Raw genomic sequence first — 19,418 nt, forward strand, 5'->3', positions numbered from 1 at the left:
GTCAAGGAAAAAATTACTGTATTACTGTTTGGATTGATGGAGAAAACATTCAAAAACAAAAATACTTATTACTGAGCAACCTAAAAGAAATGTTTGTTGCATACCGCAGTAAAAATGGACCAGAAATTGGATTTTCCAAATTTCGTGTATTAAGGCCAAAGTGGTGTGTGACTGTAGGCACAGCTGGTTCACATTCAGTTTGTGTCTGCACAATACATCAAGATGTGAAACTAATGTTGGCACATAGAAGATTACATAAAAGAAGATTACAAAATGTTACTGAGCAAAACTGTCAGGAATTTGGAAACAAAGGATTGCATGCTTCATCACTGTAAAGTACATCCAGGAACAAAAGCTCTAAAGGAATACTTGGAAAGGACTTTTGCAGATACTGATCCTGAGGATACAATTCAGTTGAAACAATGGACTCTCACTGATGGAGTTACAGTGGAAGAATTCATTGAACTATTAGTTACAAAACTTTTGGCCCTTTCTATTCACCACTAGATTGCAAAGCATCAGAGCAAGCATTTGCAGTTCACTAAAGGTCTCAAACCAGGAGAATTGATTATATGAATGGATTTCGCTGAAAATTACTCCTTTATTGTCCAAGGCGCAGTTCAAGGAGTCCACAGGGAAAATAGCCAAGCTACAATACATCCATTTGTCATTTACTACAAAGATAATGAAGACTTAAAAAGTGTCAGCTACTGCATAATCAGTGATTTCCTCCGACATGACACAGTTGCAGTGCATGTGTTTTTAACGAACTGGATCAAATCCCTGAAGTGCATTTTTAAAGAAATTAAGCATATTCATTATTTTAGTGATGATTCTGCCACAGAGTACAAAAATTTTAAGAGCTTCCTAAATCTTTGCTATCATAAAAAAGATTTTGGCATTATTGCAGAATGGAATTTTTTTGGAACAAGCCATGGGAAATCACCATGTGATGGAATTGGGGGCACAGTTAAGCATTTAGCAGCAAGAGCTAGCCTTCAGTGCCAATTTGACAACAAAATCTTCACACCAACTGATCTCTTTGAATAATGCCAAAAAAATGTGCATGGCATTGAATTTATCTATATTAAAAAAGAAATTATTGAAGATGCAAAAATTGAACAAGAAAAAAGTTTTGAGGATGGATGTACAGTGTGTGGTACAAGAGACCCTCACCATTTTGTGGTAATTGATGAAAAGCGACTTCAGATTCATACAGTATCAAATCATACATCGTCTTTTATAGCAAATGTTAACCGATATGCTAAAGTTGCTACTAAACATGTTGCCATTACTGAACTACAGCCTAGCCAGTATGTGACTTGCATTTATGATGGAAAATGGTGGACAGGAAATATCTGTGAACTTTCATGTGAAGAAAAAGATGCGTTGATTAATTCCATGCATCCTCACGGAGCTGCTCAATCATTTCACTGGCCAACTAGAAGAGACATATGCAGGATTCCAGAACAAAAGATAATTGCAGTCATACCAGTTCCAGCTGCTTCAATGATGGGGTGGCAATACAGTTTTAGCTGGAAGCAATAGTTTTGGACATCAGCAACAAATTTAAAACATTTAACTGAAAAATTCTGCATTATGGCTTGGGAACCACGAAGAGACCCAGACAAGGCTTGGGAACCTGTTGGATACCCACATTCAGGCTTGGGAACCTGCTAGACTCCCACCTTCAGTCTTGGGAACCTGCAGTAAAGAAACCTACCCATGGCTGACCTTGCATGGCTATTGGGCCCCTTGGCAATGGGGCTACCAGTCACTGAGATTGGTAGTGGCATAGCCACCATGGACCAATGCAAGGATTTTTCTCGAATTACAAAAAATTTCAATAGCTTAGGTGCAATTTTTGCACATTACCCAAAGAGACACCAAAATGAAAATAAGTTTTTCTAACAGAATGAAATGTGCTCTGTTGAATGGTATTAATGAATGTAATGTGGTAGGTGCCCATTTTGTGACACATGGCTTTGAACATGGGAATATTTTGATACATTCAAGTTTTTTAGCTAATTTACAGAATGGTAGCACAGTAATTAAACACACAAGCCAGGCCCAAATTTGTGATACACTAAACACCCACACAGACAATAGTTTGGCAAAAGACCAGGTCCATAGTGCACTTTCTCCACTACTTATGCCTCATTAAAGTATGCGACAAATTACTCACAACATGATTTGTTGCCCACTTTGAACTGAGATTATGCCAAATGCATTGCTTCTGAACTTTACTTCCATCATTTGTGTGTAGAGCACAAAAAGTTGTACCACTACACCCAGGAACAAGAGCCTAGTTCTTTTACATTAGAAACAGTGGAATCCCAAACTTTAAGATTTCTTCGCGACTTTTCGGTCTCGGAGAAAGTGGTCTTCAGAAAAGTGGCTCTAGCACCTCAACCAAGTTACACGTGAGCCTAAAACTTTGCATAAGTTCATGTCGGGCCCTCAGGTTCATACTGTACAAAATTCATCAAAATTGAAGATGGTTGAGCTGGGAGCCATAGGACACTTCACATGGAATGACCCATATGTAGATGTACTTGGTAGTTTTAAGCTCTGGTATCTTCCATTCTTCAAGACATATGCTGCAGTTCCTACTCCAGACAGAATGAGCCCCAGAGCAGATCACATACTTCAGAGGAGATGAACAAATTACACCTTTGTGGATGGCCCTACCCCATTTGCCACCAGCGGCTTCACCCTTACATCCTAAAGTGGTGTGCCCAAAGCACATTGGATTATGGACATGGGGTCGCACACTTTAGCGAAGGTAAACTGCCTCAACATGCTCTTGGAGTTTTGTGCTACTGAAAGTAAGAATAAATGAGTCTGATTTGACCAGTGCATTTCTTTCAGCATCTCAGTGATACTCTCCCATTTCCTCTCTGGGAATATGAGCCCTGCATGACACAATGCCCTTGGAATAGTTCAAGGTGGTGTGTAATTCTTCAAACCAATCACAAAAGATTGTGGCCCAGTGACATGGTGCACTGTCAACCATAAAAATTCCAACATTGTTCGGGAACATGAATGGCTGCAAATGGTCTCCAAGCACCCGAACATAACGATTTCCAGTCAATGATAGGTTCAGCTGGACCAGAGGACCCAGTCCATTCCATGTTAACAGCCTACACCATTACCAAGCCACCATCAGGCTGCAGAGTGCCTCATTAACAACTTGAGTCCATGGCTTCGTGGGGTCTGTGCCACACTCGAAACCTACCATCAGCTCTTACTAGATGACATGGGGACTCATCTGCACAGACCATGGTTTTCCAGTTGTCTAGGGTCCAACCAATATGGTCAAAAGCCCAGGAGTGGTGCTGCAGGCAATGTCATGCTGATAGCAATGGCACTTACACAGGTCATCTGCTGCCATAGCCCATTAACACCAAATTTCACTGCATTGGCCTAATGGATACGGTTGTCATTCATCCCACATTGATTTCATGCAGTGTTGTTTGTCTGTAAAAACTGACAAGTCTACACAAACGCTGCTGCTCTCAGTCTTTTTAAGTGAAAGCCACCAGCCACTGCATTGTCCGGGGTGAGAGGTAATGCCTGAAATTTGGTATTTTTGGTACACTCTTGACACTGTGAATATCAGAGTAATGAATTCCCTAATTATTTCCAAAATAGAATGTCCCATGTATCTAGTTCCAACTGCCATTCTGCGTCCAACTTATGACACACAGAGAGCTATGCTATTTCTAGTATAGACCCCAGTTTAATGTCAACTGACAAACATCTATACCTGTGTGAGCAGTGCTACATAGAGAGACTATTACCTGGGCTATGTATTAGTAAACTTTTTGTATTGAGAAACTTATCACAGTAACATACAGCAACACTAACATTGCTATTCTTTACTGCATAAAATCACATGGGAAATCCAGTATCAGTATACATCAATTCTGAGCACTGTATCAATTCAGACACATTACTTGCTATTCAATACCAAATTAGACTGTTGTTAAAGGTTATAAATTTGTGATTTAATCACAGTAACAGAAGCAGCAGACACTCATAATGTTAAGAGACCTTGAACACCTTTATTTCCAGATTCAAAAGTTGTAGTGACATAGTTTAGTCACATTTGAAATTGATGACAGGATTAGCAACACCAAAAAAAAAAAAAAAAAAAAAAAAAACATTTGAAACTGATGACAGATTTAGCAACACAGGAAAGAGTACATAAAGCAAAATAAATGGATACATCAGCAGTATGAAAGTATTCCCTGCATACACAGTTCTCTCCTAGCATATAAATAAAATTTACAACCAGTAATAGACTGTATTCATAGCTCAACACTCAGCAAATGGTATTTCACCATGACCTTAATCTCGATGTAATCAAAAACTTTGCTCATCACATCTTGTTGATATTATGTCTCGATTTTTAAGAAACTTACATTCATATTAACATAATTAGCTTAGGCTAATATAGAAATACCAATACACAGATAATAACAAACTGGAATACAATGCAATTACTGATGGTTTCACTCTAGTTCCAAAGTGTTCCATTTCTAGATAAATAAATATGAACTAGAGATTAATCACAACAGGATATGTACTGTTGGACCAATGTTTATGATAATTTCTGTAGATTCTCTAGTTTCACTGTCCTCCTTGAGCAGAAGGAGTGTATGTGAACAATACAACCATCACCCAAATGTGAAGAAGAATCTGTAAAAATTAAGAAAAAAATGGTAAGTACGATACAAGATCAAGAATATACCTACACTGAAAGATTCTTTTCCATACTTTTGGATGTTATTTGCTTACCATGTAAGAAAATACTAATACTCGGGCCAATGGGTACCTCCTTAAAAAGACACCAGTCCTAATACTGACCGCATCAAGTGTTGTATAAGCCCTTTTTACTCTGCGTGTCACTCCCGTGTCAAACGGTGATTCTACAAAAAGGCTGGGGACTTGAGCCTTGGCTGTAAACACACATTCACCTTCTTAATGCACCAAATAGAAGCAGAGTTAACACATACAAAAATGGCAATTTAAGTTTATGATGCTATTTAGTTGTTTTATTTCTGAATCTTGATTAGTTACAAAATAAAAGTAAATAAAATGGTGTCATTTTACAGTAAATGGAACATACGATATGATGGAATAATCATTTAATGCAGAGTATAAGGCAGAGATGGGCAGTATTTTAATAAATTTCTATCTAGATAATTATATAAATAAATAGGTAATTTAAAAAATTTTATTTGTGACTAATGAGATTACTTCTCTCTGCAAATGCACATGTGTTATTTTTCATCATGTGACTAATGAATAAAGTAGCCTACCACCACATTTTATTTTTTTATTTATTGATTGGTACTGTGATGTGCATAGGCAGAGTTTCTTCCTATAGCTTGACAGCCTTCCTGTAGGACTGGTCCTCTCTCCCCCCCATGATCACTTGGAGAGTGGGGCAGCCACAGCTGTATAAACCCATTTGACTAAATAAATAAACACACCACCATCAAGCTGCATGGCACGGCAGTTGTTGCAGTTATTTAATTATTCAAATGCTCTTTCCTTTCCTGATGTCTTAACACATGTACTATCGTCCTGCCCCTTCTCCTTGTTAGTATTATCCATATCCTGCAGAGAACTACCACATTTCTGATCTTATCAGTCCACTTCATTTTCTGTAACCTTCTAAAGCACTAAATATCAACCACTTTGATTCTCTTCTTTTCTGGTTTTCCCACAGATCATGATTACCTCCCATACAATGCTGTGCTCTGTAATGAATCTTGCCTCTTCGGAACTTTCGTACATCAATTGAAATGTTTGATTCCATATACATTTTGGCCAGACTCTGGTTAATTTTCATATTTAAATTATATATCTGACATCTGAAGATATTTTTGAACCTATCTGATTGGCGGAAGACTAATTTTCTGGTAATATATTTTTATTATTCATACCGATCCATTTCGTCATATCTATCTCGAACCATGAAAAGCAGTAATCACAATTGTCAACTTAAATGATCAAAGAACCAGTTTACAGTAAAAATAATACTATTATGCTTCAGGTTTTATGCATGCAAAATTTCTGTCTCCTTTTGTAATTTTTCTAAGTTTTATTATTGATTATAAAATAAAACTTATACAATGACAGGAAGCTGCTATCTTTCATATTGTCAAAATTTACAACTTTCTTTTATTAACCATTAGGCCCATGAATCTTCACGTAAATAATTATTTCCAGAAAACATTATATAAATTAAATATGAGAAACAACTTCCGTTAAGACAGTCACGTTAATACTTGTTTGGACTACATCCTGTTCAGGAAGGTACTGGAAACTTTGTTTGTAATACTTATAGATAATTTTGTCATGAACTCTGTAGAGTTGTTTTAAAAAGGTTCAGAGGAAAGTGGGTTTAGCATCTATTGAGTTTGGCACATGTTACTCTCTGATCAACTCACTCTTTGTTTAGCTCAACAATTTAGCACAATGTATATTTAAGAAGTGCTGTTGTAAAAAGTACATCGAGAACATAGCAGCAAATGAAGATTGTGTTTAAAAGCCACACAATGTTCCAGCAAATTGTTATTTTAAAAAACCCCTGGACCAAATATTCCGAAAGTTTATATAGGTGCAAATAAGGCTGCCTAGACAATGAGACCAACTTAGCAAGGTAAGTAACATTTATCTGTAAATATAATATACTTACTTTTACATACTAATTTAAACATTGTCAGAACTATTACATAGTTACAACCACGTATGCACACAAAGTTAAATTATTCATTATATAGGAGCATTAAGTGGAAGGGAGTTACATTGTATTTGGGGGTGTCAGCTGGAATAAAGACAATATTAGCTAGAATATTTTTTCATTTCGCAGAAAAATTTGTGAAATAATGATACTAACAAGTCTCTAAGCTTAAACAGGAATTTGGTGTTCCAATAGTATTTAGAAGCTTTACGTACAATGGTGATTAGAACGATGAAAGCATTCAATTGTGTTACTCTTAGTTTTCCTACTGTCTGACTGTAAAAATGTACATAAGGTTCTTTGAGAAAATTCATGAAACAAAATGCAAAATCAGGATAGGCACATTTGGCGAAAGCAATCTGGACAATTCTCAGAATCATATTATTGACCTGCAAAATCAAATGCTACTGTAATCACATTCTTGAGTTCAGCAACATGTGTAGGAGTATTGTAGCCAGCTGTTTAACAGGAATTCTGAAGCATAGGCTGATACACTGAGCAGGCAGCTGGTTATCAATAATAGAATGTCTGAAGTAGTGCTGGAGGGAATTGACACTGTGAATCCCACAGGGCTGCCCATAAATCCGTAAGAGTATGAGGGGGTGGAGATCTCTTCTGAACAGCATGTTGCAAGGCGTCCCAGATTGCTCAATAATGTTCATGTCTGGGGAGTTTGGTGACCAGCAGAAGTGTTTAAACTCAGAAGAGTGTTCTTGGAGCCACTCTGTAGCAATTCTGGACATGTGGGGTGGTGCATTGTCCTGCTGGAATTGACCAAGTCCATTGGAATGCACAATGGACATGAATGGATTCATGTGATCAGACAGGATGTTTACGTATGTGTCACCTGTCAGAGTCGTATCTAGATGTATCAGGGGTCCCATATCACTTCAACTGCACACGCCCCACACCATTACAGAGCCTCCAACAGCTTGAACAGTCCCCTGCTGACATGCAGGGTCCATGGAGTCAAGAGGTTGTGTCCATACCCATACACGTCCATCCACTCGATAAAATTTGGAACGACACTTGTTCAAGCACGCAACATGTTTCCAGTCATCAACAGTCCAGTGTCAGTGTTGATGGGCCCAGGCAAGGCATAAAACTTTGTGTCATGCAGTAATCAAGGGTACACGAATGGGCCTTCGGCTCTGAAAGCCCATATCAATGATGTTTCATTGATGGCCCAGAATTGAAATCTGCAGCAATTTGCAGAAGGGTTTTACTTCTGTAATGCTGAATGATTCTCTTCAGTCGGTCCTGTTCTTGCATGATCTTTTTCCGGCTGCAGCGATGTCGGAGATTTTATGTCTTAGTGGATTCCTCATATTCAAAGTACTCTTGTGAAATGGTGGTACGGGAAAATCTCCACTTCTTCACTACCTTGGAGATGCTGTGCCCCATTGCTCATGCGCTGACTATAATACCACGCTCAAACTCACTTAAATCTTGACAACCTGCCATTGTAGCTACAGTAACCAATCTAACAACTGCGCCAGACACTTGTAATCTTATATAGGCATTGCCGACCACAGCACGGTATTCTGCCTGAACTATATACCTCCATATCTGAATAAGCATGCCTATACCAATTTCTTTTGTGCCTCAGTGTGTTTTATATATAAGACATGTAAATCCAGAGGCTGTACGTATTTTGTTGTTTTTGGTGGAATGGTCATCTATTCCATGTCTCTACTGCAAATGAATCATTTGTCCAACATCTATTTTATAGCCATGACTTGTACTGAATGACGAACAGACTAAACCAATTGTTGATTTTTCTCCATTTTCAGAAGTCAGTTCATAACTAAATCCATTTGGAATAAAACAATACCAGTCATCATTTTTTAGGTTGTATTTTTATGCTACCAGTTTCGACGATACACTATGTCATCTTCAGCCCTGCTTCAATCGAGTAACCTTCCTGTTACAAAATACAATAGCACTTTTAATTGGTTCGGAATGATTATTATGGGAATGCGTGCTCCTTGGGACAACTGTCAAAGCTGCTGACAGTTGTCCAAGGAGCACACATGCCTGTAATAATTGTTACGAGACCATTTAAAAGTGCTGCTGTATTTTGTAACATGAAGGCTGCTGAATTGAAGCAGGCCTGAAGATGACGTAGTGGATCATCGAAACTGGTAGCCTAAAAATAACACCTAAATAATGGCAGTTGGTATTGTTTAATTGGATACTCCAGACAGAAGATGGAGTTACATTCATCAAATCCATTTGGATCAGTTTTCCAAATGCAGTATGACTGTATCTGGAAACCTGCAGTTTTCTGGTTTAATTCTTTGACAAACAGGGCCCTAAACTGGCGAATATTTTGGTCTTCCTCTTGTTCTCTGGCCGTCATGAAAGTACAGCTGTGTCTACAAAAAATTCTGTATTCTTCATTGAGGCATACTATGAAAGCTGCACAGTATTTAAAACTTGTGCGCCCAATTTCTCTTGCTTTTTGAATTGCCCAAAATTTCCTTCATTCCTTGTTAGTTCAAATTAGGACAGAATGGGTTGTTTTATCTCCATTTCTTTGACTGCCTTGTTTCCTCTAAAAGAATGTTCATTATGTCTTTTTGCAGATAATCAAATGTTGCTTTGATGTTCAGTGTGCTTTTTATACATGGATATTTCTTCAATAATAAGCTGTAGGCTGCAAGTTTACATGGAGGTGTATGGTAATTATCATAAACACGTTTAGGACATTATTCTGAAAATTTTGTTAAAATATTGACAATACTGGACTTCTTTTCTGCTGGTGGAGGTTCATAGTCACCAGAACTGTTTGCTTCTCTTTGAGGGGTACTATTACTGCCACTGCCCAGTGGACTATATAAAATAATTTTTTATTTCTACTGGTATACTATGGAAAAAGTAAAATTAATACATGAGAGATAATGTAAGTTAAATAAAAGTAATATGATAAGCAGAGACATGACTATAAATTTTTTATCATAAGTATCAGCCATTTTCAGTCAATTCACATATAATGTGAAGTATTTCAGTCATTGTAAAAAAACAACTGTTATGTAAAAAGTGAAGACTTTATCCTGAGGTGTGTGATATTGATAATTATGCTGGATTTAGTATTGGTAACATGGTAAGGAGGAAATGAATATTATACTACTATCATGTTGTTTCTATACGGTAGGTTTATTGCTGTTGATGATATTTAGTGGTGAACTGTGAAGTGAAGAGAAGAGAATATTTTGTGAGAAGTGATGATTAATGGAAATGCATTAGGTCTATAGATTAATATGATGATGATGATGATGATGATGATAATGATGATGATGTTGTAGAGTATGGAAATATGATGTTAATAAAGCAATGGATTAGGAACTTAGTGGCATGAATGATAGTAATTTACATTCAGGAAATCATGTGAGTAGTTATGCCTAAGTATTTGTATCTGAAGAAACAAAATTGTTGAGGCTTTCGTGGCCACTTGTTGACAAACTGCCTATTGGCTTCTGTCTCGGGTTCTTCGGCCGACGTTCATCTAATGATTTTTCTGACGTTTCGCCAGCACGAGTGGCTGGCATTGTCAAAGCTTCACCCTCCATTGCCAGTTCACCACCGGCAATGGAGGGTGAAGCTTTGACAATGCCAGCCACTCGTGCTGGCGAAACGTCAGAAAAATCATTAGATGAACGTCGGCCGAAGAACCCGAGACAGAAGCCAATAGGCAGTTTATCTGAAGAAAGTTGTCAAGAAAGAGTCTCAGACAAGAGTGGGAAAAAAAAGGCTGAGATTTGCAAATATGAAAGTACAGAGCAATGTGAAATAATAATGATTTAACTAAACTAGTAACTGAAATGAAAAATTATGATTACCATCCATGTTAAGATAGAATGACATAGAATAAAAGAAGAAACCCAATATTATAGGAAAAAAATTCTAATATACACTGAGATGGTAATTAGAGGATGTGGAAAATCTAATACAAAAACAAAAATGTGAGTTGTAGTTGGAAAAAGATTCCTTACTAAAAACAATACATTTACTTTGTTACTGATGAAAAATATTTTTTATATAAAATGATCTTAAGTGTACTTCATACCTCCATTCTGTCTGTATGCTAAGGAAATTTGTACGTAATGTTTGTATCTTTTTACTCGATGCCACCATAGACTATATAATTTATTTTTGTTTGTGAATATTACTTCAACAATTTGGATTTCCATGATGCAATGTTTTTCTCTTACTCATCTGTTCATCTTTTTATAATCACATTACACTATGCATTTGTCTTCTACTTTCTCAGTACAAAAAACCAGATGCTGTCTGCAACAGTCTAATAATACACTATTATTAAATATGATGAATTAAAAATATATTTGGGTAAACTGGAAAGCAGAAAAATACGATTTATTTGCAGTTTATATTAGGAAACCTCCAATATGTAAAACATTCTAAGTATTTCTGGATTTTTTCATTGTTTATGTATCTTATTTGTTTATGTGAGCCCAAATAAGAAATGGGAAAATGTTTTGTCACAGATTACTTAAACCATAATCTACTACTTTGTATTAGTGTTGTTTGGAAGTAACTGAAAATAAATATATTTGAAATTACTGTCATGTTGGGAAGCTTAACATATATTTTGAAAAGAAAGTTTAAATTTTTACATAAAGAAATGTCATACTGAGATAATGTTACTTTATCTATCCAGTGTTAGTAATACAAAAATATCTAGGGCTTTAGTGAATGAAAACTGTCTAAAGAAAAATGAAGGATTTTGTAAACTCTGTCAATTCAGTCATTACTGTGGTGTTTTTGTGAGAAAAAGATATAATAGAGAGTGGGGTTTTTCAGAAAAATGCAAAGCTAATGGTTATATGAAGTACATAAAAATCAGTTATGATGCAAAATATATATTTCTTGGTTTAAAACTAATGTTGTACAATTATGAATGGAATGTATAAATTATAATGCAGAGCAATTTTTCTATTTCAGGTATATTTATGATATTATGAAGAAGTTTTGTGAAATGTTCTGTAAAGCTAATGAAGTTTATATTGAACTGAATTTTTGAGAGATGATTCATAGTATTGTGAAGTACAGCGATTCTTCGATGTTTCAGGTTTATGATACTGTGATGAGGTTTATTCCACAATACGTGTAATGATTCTGCAGTTGTACAGACGTTATGGAAATGAAATGTTAGGGACTTATTGGTATTCTGTTTGGTAATGCACTGTGCTTTTGTTTATGATGGTATGCCGTATAATATTCTAAGATGGCCAGTAAGGCCTTCATCAAGAATAGACCACACACACACACACACACACACACACACACACAACTTAGATGATGATGATTATTATGAACATTGGTATATAGTTATATTCTTGATGTTTATGAAGTTTGAGCTGGATGTGATTTGTTGGTAATATCTGAATTTTAATTAACAACTGTACGATTACACAGCATTGGTGTGAGAAAGAGTTAGCCTTGGTATGAAATGGCTTATATGAAGTGCTAAATATGTTGTTGCCAACTATATGAAAATCTTCAATGCCATCTGACTTTGTGAAAGTACAGCTTGGGGGATTGTACAGTGTAAAATAAATTGGTGAATTATTATGGTGAAAATACCTACCACATGTGACTTGTTTTACTAAAATGTGAGATTATTTGGACCAAGGCAACTGCCTGATGAGAATATTACTTGAGATTTTAGAGGATTATTACCGTGTACATTCTTTTTATGAAATGTGTTCTTACTGCTTTACATCAATATTTTACAACTGTGGTACCATAGCAAAACTCAAAAATTTATTTGAAATTTAAAAAGCTTAATGATCTTAATTCTTTGATGTTTACTACTTTATCCAATGGCATGTTGTCCTGTGGATTACTATTTTAAAGTTTTTACCTCTATGGTTACATACAACTGATAGATTTCAGTGCTAAGCAAGTAGTAAAATCCCTAGCTGGGTGACTGTATTTGTAGTTACGAAATCTTATCTGTAAAATCATAAGAAAGTTATTCAAAATGTCTCTCACTAAACATCAGTTCAAGAACACTTCATCCAGTTTTGGAAAGTGGTCCAGAATCGCATTAGTACAATCCAATTGTATTTTACTGTAATTCTCAGGGAAATGTTTTCCAGGAAATTAATTTTTCTTGTATTTCTCTTCATGCAGTCCTTGTATCTAGTGTGTAGTGGAGAATCAAATTATATCTTACAATCAGTTTTTTTTTTTTTTTGCAACTAATTTTCATGTGAGATATATTCCTTGGAACTTTCGCACTTCAATTGAAATGTTCAATTCTGTATAAATTTTGGTTAGATTTGAGTTAAATTTTATACTTAAATTAAATATTCCACATCTAAAGATATTTTTAACACATCTGACTGCCAAAGGACTATTTTTCTGGTAATATATTTTTGATTAAATCAACAGTCGAGACCAAGATAACATTTGCTTATTATGACTGGTTTTGGCTTATGTTAAAGCAATCCTCACATTTTTTGGCTCTCTATGACTGGTGCTGACAGCACCTCAGTTTTATCATGTGATACCATTATCGTATACTGTGTAAGATTGTGGTATCATGAAAAAACTGAGGAGCCATCAGCACCTGCCATACCATGCCAAAAAATACGAGGACGGCTGTAACAGAAGCCGAAACCGATCATAATAAGCCAATGTTATTGTGATCTTGACTGTTGTTCTAATCAAATTTAGTACCAGATAACTGCGCTTCCAAGACAATGTTGTCTACATTTGTGTAATATATTTTTATTATTCTTATAGATCCATTTCATAATATCGATCTTGAACCACAAAAATTAATAATCACAATTGTCAAATTATCAGAAAACCATTTTACAGTGAAAATAATAATTTGATGCTTCAGATTTTATGCATACAAAATTTCTACCTCCATTTATAATTCTTCTAATTTTATTACGGATTATAAAATAAATCTTATACGACAACAGGAAGCTGCTATTTTTCGTACTGTCAAAATCTGCTATTTTTTTTATAAACCATTAAGTGAAGCATATAAATCTTCGCATAAATAATGATTTCCAGGAAACATTTTATAAATTAAATATGAAAAAGAATTTCAGTTAGTACTTATCTGGCCTACAGCCTGCTCTAGAAGGTACTGGAAACTGGGTTTGTAATATTTATAGACAATTTTGGCATGAACTGTGTAGAGTTGCTTTAGAAAGGTTCAGAGGATAGTGGGTTCAGGAGCTATTGAGTTTGGCACATGTTATTCTCTGATCAACAAAGCTCTTTGTTTAGCTCAAGAACGTTGCACAATGCATATTTAAGATTTACTGTTGTAAAAAGAATGTCAAAAACCTAGTAACACACGAAGACTGTGTTTAAAGGTCACATAATATTCCAGCAACTCGTTATTTCAAAAAACACCTGGACCAAATATTCCAAAAGTTTATATATGAGCAAAGAAGCCAACCAGACACTGACATGACTTAGCAGGATAAGTAATATTTATCAGCAAATTTAATATAATTTAAACATTGTCAAAACTATTGTATAGTTACAACAATGTACGCACACAAAGTTGAATTCTTTGTTATGTATGAACATTATATACAAGGTAGTTATAGCTCTAAACATATTTTCTATGAACTTCTTCTCAAATTCAGTTCAATGTTTGGTACTAGAGGACTCCTTTTGCCTAGAAATGCCCTCTTTGCCTATGGTAGTCTACGTATTGTGTCTTCCATGCTTCCTGTGTCATATATTATTTTGCTGATAGCAGACTACTACTATGTCTACTTCATGGTCCCCAATTTTGATTTTAAGTTTACTGCTAATCTTATTCCTGCTACTCCTGATTACTTCTGTCTTTCAATGTCAATACATAGTGAGTGTTCATTCAACTGTCCATACCAATCAACAGATCCTACAATTCTTCACTTTCACTGACATTAGGAATGTCATTAGCAAATCTTATCACTGACATTTACGTTCAGGGTGAAAAATTATCAATAATAAGATGACACTGCTATAGTTTCACCTTCAGTTTTAATTACCATATTTACTCGAATCTAAGCCGCACTTTTTTTCCGGTTTTTGTAATCCAAAAAACCGCCTGCGGCTTAGAATCGAGTGCAAAGTAAGCAGGAGTTCTGAAATATGTTGGTAGGTGCTGCCACAACTAACTTCTGCCGTCGAATATATGTAGCGCTACACAGGCATGCTTTGCAGGCACAAAGATAGATACTGGCGCCAAAACCTCTGCGTCAGTAAATAAATTTAAAAAAAAAGTGGAAGACGAGCTTTTTTCTCCGCCCCGAATTTCGACCACTGCATTTTCATACATTATCCAACAAAGTAAATACAAATTCTGTATTGTTCATCTTCGAATGTAGCAGCTTTTCAATGTACTATGAAAATCCGACTGGCAAGACTGTTTGCGATGTTAGTAAATATGGCCAATTCTACGTTCTGAATTTTTTCCTACCTGTGAGAAGAGATGGTTGCTAATGGGAACTTTTATGAATTGTGAATCACATGCAGTATTCTCTTCACCATAAGAATAATACGAATATTAACATTTTGCCATGTATTCTTTCGTGTTTGCTGCTATCTCATTTAGATCCTGTCTGCCTAATAAACTACGAAACTAGAGTGAGACAACAGCAAACGTGGGAGTATACACATATCATGTCATGTTTATATTTGTATTATTCTTATGCCTAATAGTGATACAGTCAGAAATGAAGTATGGCAATTAATCTAAGATGACTAATTTCTGTGCAGAAAGTAATGTACTAAAGAGGCGTCTGCAAAGATTTTCAAACGGAGAAAAATTTTCGCTAAACTCTCGTTCAGAACATCTTCTGTCATACGCAGTTTATTATTTGGTTCTTGTTGATTATTATCAAAGAAAGCAGCAGTGTAAATAACAACAGTTGTTTCGCAACTGAGACAATTCCTCTTTTTTTTTATTGTAAAGGCGGTAGCACGCACAAAAGCAAACCATGCCGCGAGCGGCGACAGGTCGTAAACACTCATCATCAGAATGCGACAAACAATGCATGACACAGTACAGTAATGTATTTTCAGCTTAGAGTGACGTAAACACCTATAACAAAGAGAACGGCACTTATCAGATCAAAGAAAAATAACCAATCAATTCAAACCAGGCGAAGCACGTGAAAAACAAAGGGTACCCATTTAAATATGGACGGAGCACCTGACGCATAGCAATGGCTACCTGGTAAAACTTAACTACTAAGCTTACGGCTCGAACCAAACTACTGTAGCTGTATCGTCATTCATTCAAACTAAATTGTGTCTCATATTACAATGGACCAACTTTGTTTCGATTTGGAGATGCGGCCTAAAACTATTCTCTCCCCTTGAATTTCGAGTCTCAAATTTCAGGTGCGGCTTAGATCTGGGAAATTTTTTTTTTCCTTTATTTCGAAACTCATTTTTCAGGTGCGGCTTAGATTCGAGTGCGGCTTAGATTCGAGTAAATACGGTACACTCCTGAATGGTTTTTCATTTCAATCATTGCTTTTTCGATGCTCAGATTAAACAGTAGGGGCAAAGGACTGCATCCCTGTCTTACACCCTTTTTAATCTGAACACTTTGTTCTTTGTCTTCCACGCCTATTGTTACCTTTTGGTTTTTGTACACATTTTACATTACTCATCTCTCCCTATAGTTAACACCTAATTTTTCTGAGAATATTGATCATCTTGCACAATTTTACAATGTTACATGCTTTTTCTACACTGACAAATAATATGAGTATGTGTTGATATTTCTTAAATCTTGCTTCCATTATCCAGCTCACTGTCATATCTGTCTCTCTCTTGTACCTTTCTTTACCTTTCCTAAAACCAAAATCATCACGATCAAACAGTTCCTCAATTTTCTTTTCCATTCTTCTGCACAGTATTCTTCTCAGAAACTTGGATGCATGAGCTGATAAACTGATTATGTGATAGTATCCACAATTACCTGCTCTTGCTGTCTTTGAGATTGTGGATATTATTCTTCTAAAAGTCTGATGGGCTATCTCCAATATCACAGATTTTATAAACCAACTTTAAAAGACATTTGATTGCCACTCCCTCCAACAATTTTAGAAATTCTGAGGGAATGTTATTTACACCTTCTGCCTTATTTGATCTCAAGTCTTCCAAAGCTCTGTCAAAATCTGATTCCAACACTGGATCCCCTGAATCTTCTATTTTACTACTATTTCTTCTCCTATTACGTCATCAGACAGTTCCTGACCCCTGCAGGGTCCATCATTCAATGTACTCTTTCCACCTAACTACTCTTCCCTTTGCTTTTGACAGCAGAATTTCTCTTGCATTGTTAATGTTGAAGCCTTTGCTTTTAATTTCCCATAATATTATTTTAACTTTTCTATATGCTAACTCAGTCTTTTCAAGGACCATTTCTTTTAATTTTTTTTTCACAATTTTTCCTGGAGTCATTTGGTCTTGGCTGCCATTTATTTCCTATTTATTTCATCCTCTGAAGTTACTTATACTGATGTGTTCCTGTTTTCCCTAGACATTTTTTGTACTTCCTTCTTTTGTCGATCAATTAAATTATTTCTTCTGTTACCCAAGATCTCTTCACACTTACCTTCATTGTATCTATGTTTGCCTGCCCAACTTCTGTAATTGCCCTTTTTAGATATTGCATTCCTTTCAACTGAACTGCCTACTGTGCTATTCACTATTACAGTATCTGTACCTTACAGAACTTCAAACATGTTTCCTCATTTCTTGGTAGTGCTGATCTCCCTTCTTTCCACACTGATTCTTCTGGACAATACTTCTAAACCTCAGTCTACATTTCATCATTACTAAATTGTAATGTAAGACTGTATCTGTTCCTGCAAACACTTTACAATCCAATATCTAATTTCAGAATCTCTGTCTGATAAAGATGTAATCTTCCCATCTCTCCACGCTGAAATTTATTGTAAAACTCAATTAGTCTTTCTCCTCTCTCGTTTCTACTATCGCTACTCCCAAAACTCTCTTCCATTCCTTCGCCTACTATGGTGTTCAAATCCTCCATGACGATTATATTTTCATCTCCCTTTACTGTTTAATTATTCATGTATCAAAGCTTTGTGCAGCAGTACGCCTTGGCGACACAGTGGCTAAGTGCCGACTATAAAGTGAAAATCCTGGAATTCGATCCCCAGTATGTCGTTGGATATTTTCTGCCAGTTATCACTTCTTTCACCTCTACTAATGATTTATAAATGTGACAAGTTACACTTTCCACTGTGGTTCAGATTCCACAGTAAGCTACAGGTCACTTTGCGACTGGCTAGGTAAGTCAGTTCAGAGGTCACCGGAGCATCATTTTCAATAGAATCTCGTCCAGTAAAGCACTGCTGTGTTCAACCTAACATTCAGGTTGTGCACAGCTTTGTTTACTTTACAGCATAATAAATATAACCATAGCAGATGGTTTTAGCTGTTACACTAACGATGTGGCCAAATTCAACTAACCCCTGCTTCCAACATTCAGAAGCCCTGTCTGTAACTACGAAAAGATACGAATGCAGCCAACAGAAACTAATACGCATTATCTTCTCAGCTGTAACAGGACTGCTAGAGCTATGGGATGAGGATCCAATTACAAAGTTATCTTGTGTTTGCAGGTAACCAGCTTAGATGAAAACTATTCACCATCAGCACCGACCCTACTTGGGGGCAAATTTTACACATGTTATAGAAAGAGTGAATAAAAAAAATGAATGGTGGTTACATGTTCGAGTTGCTTACCTAAGTCTGCTTGAATTATGGAGAATGCTAATTCAATGTCTAACTTTTTGAACCACTTTCAGTCATGAACTCTATGAGTCATCAAGTATTTTCACAAGATGCATTTCACAATGAGTATTCATCCATTCCATGATCCCTCTGAACACTGTTGCAGACCCATCTGTTACTTTGTTTATTAAAATGCTAAGCAATTTAAACATTACAGATTATGGAATAAATGTAATTAACTGATGATTATTTGTCAGAAAAGTTGTTAAAGCTTCCATGGTCACATGTTGACAAATAGCCTGTTTTAGGTTTGGTTGGTGTTTGTTTGATGATTTTTGCAGGTTGAGGCAGTAGGAGAAATCGGTCGTGACAGAGTGCCCACCGTGGGAGACTGACTACTAAAAACAAATTTATTGACATGGAAGTTCTTGCTGTGGAAGAGAGGTTCAGCAAGAAAGAACAAAGCCTCGAAGTGAATGGATCCTGGGTTCCCATGCTGCAGAAAACAACCACAGCAGATAGCACGGGGAGAAATAAAGGGATAATGACCGCGTAAAAGCTATTTGACGTTGGTGTGACAATCACCTGAACAGACAATCTAAAATCATAACATGTCAAAGATTACAAAAATGGCAGAACTGTTTTGAGCCACACTGTTGTCAGAGAACTGAGATTTAAGAAGTACACATGAAATTTATGAAACTGACAGTTAAAGCTTGTGTTTACAATAAATAATCTTTTATTGTAACTGGTGCTGGAAATTTTTCTGCACCCTATAAAGGAACAGTCACAGAGTTCTCTACTATGGATAAAATTTACTTAATGTTACCTAGTCAGGTATTACGAACTGTCAATGCATTAAGAACATGTTAAATCAAGATGATGACCATTCAAGCAA

General features: G+C 36.0%; 1 protein-coding gene across 5 annotated transcripts in view; it reads right to left on the minus strand.

Moving 5' to 3' along the window:
- The window catches only part of LOC126247966 (golgin-84-like), a 169,230-nt gene that overhangs the window by 39,275 nt on the left and 110,537 nt on the right, over positions 1-19,418 (minus strand). Inside the window, exons 10-11 of one of the 5 annotated variants that reach the window (XM_049948526.1) lie at positions 4,804-4,964; positions 4,157-4,704 (exon numbers count right to left, since the gene is read on the minus strand). The exons of 2 other annotated variants lie outside the window; for them this stretch is intronic. In XM_049948526.1, coding sequence (XP_049804483.1) covers positions 4,636-4,704; positions 4,804-4,964 — 230 coding nt within the window. In that variant the 3' untranslated portion in view covers positions 4,157-4,635. Of the gene's footprint in view, positions 1-4,156; positions 4,705-4,803; positions 4,965-19,418 lie in introns of those variants that run through there. 2 more of the 5 variants (XM_049948530.1, XM_049948528.1) reach the window with 2 other exon arrangements.

This window comes from Schistocerca nitens, chromosome 3 (assembly GCF_023898315.1).
Source record: "Schistocerca nitens isolate TAMUIC-IGC-003100 chromosome 3, iqSchNite1.1, whole genome shotgun sequence".
Taxonomy (NCBI): Eukaryota; Metazoa; Arthropoda; class Insecta; order Orthoptera; family Acrididae; genus Schistocerca; species Schistocerca nitens.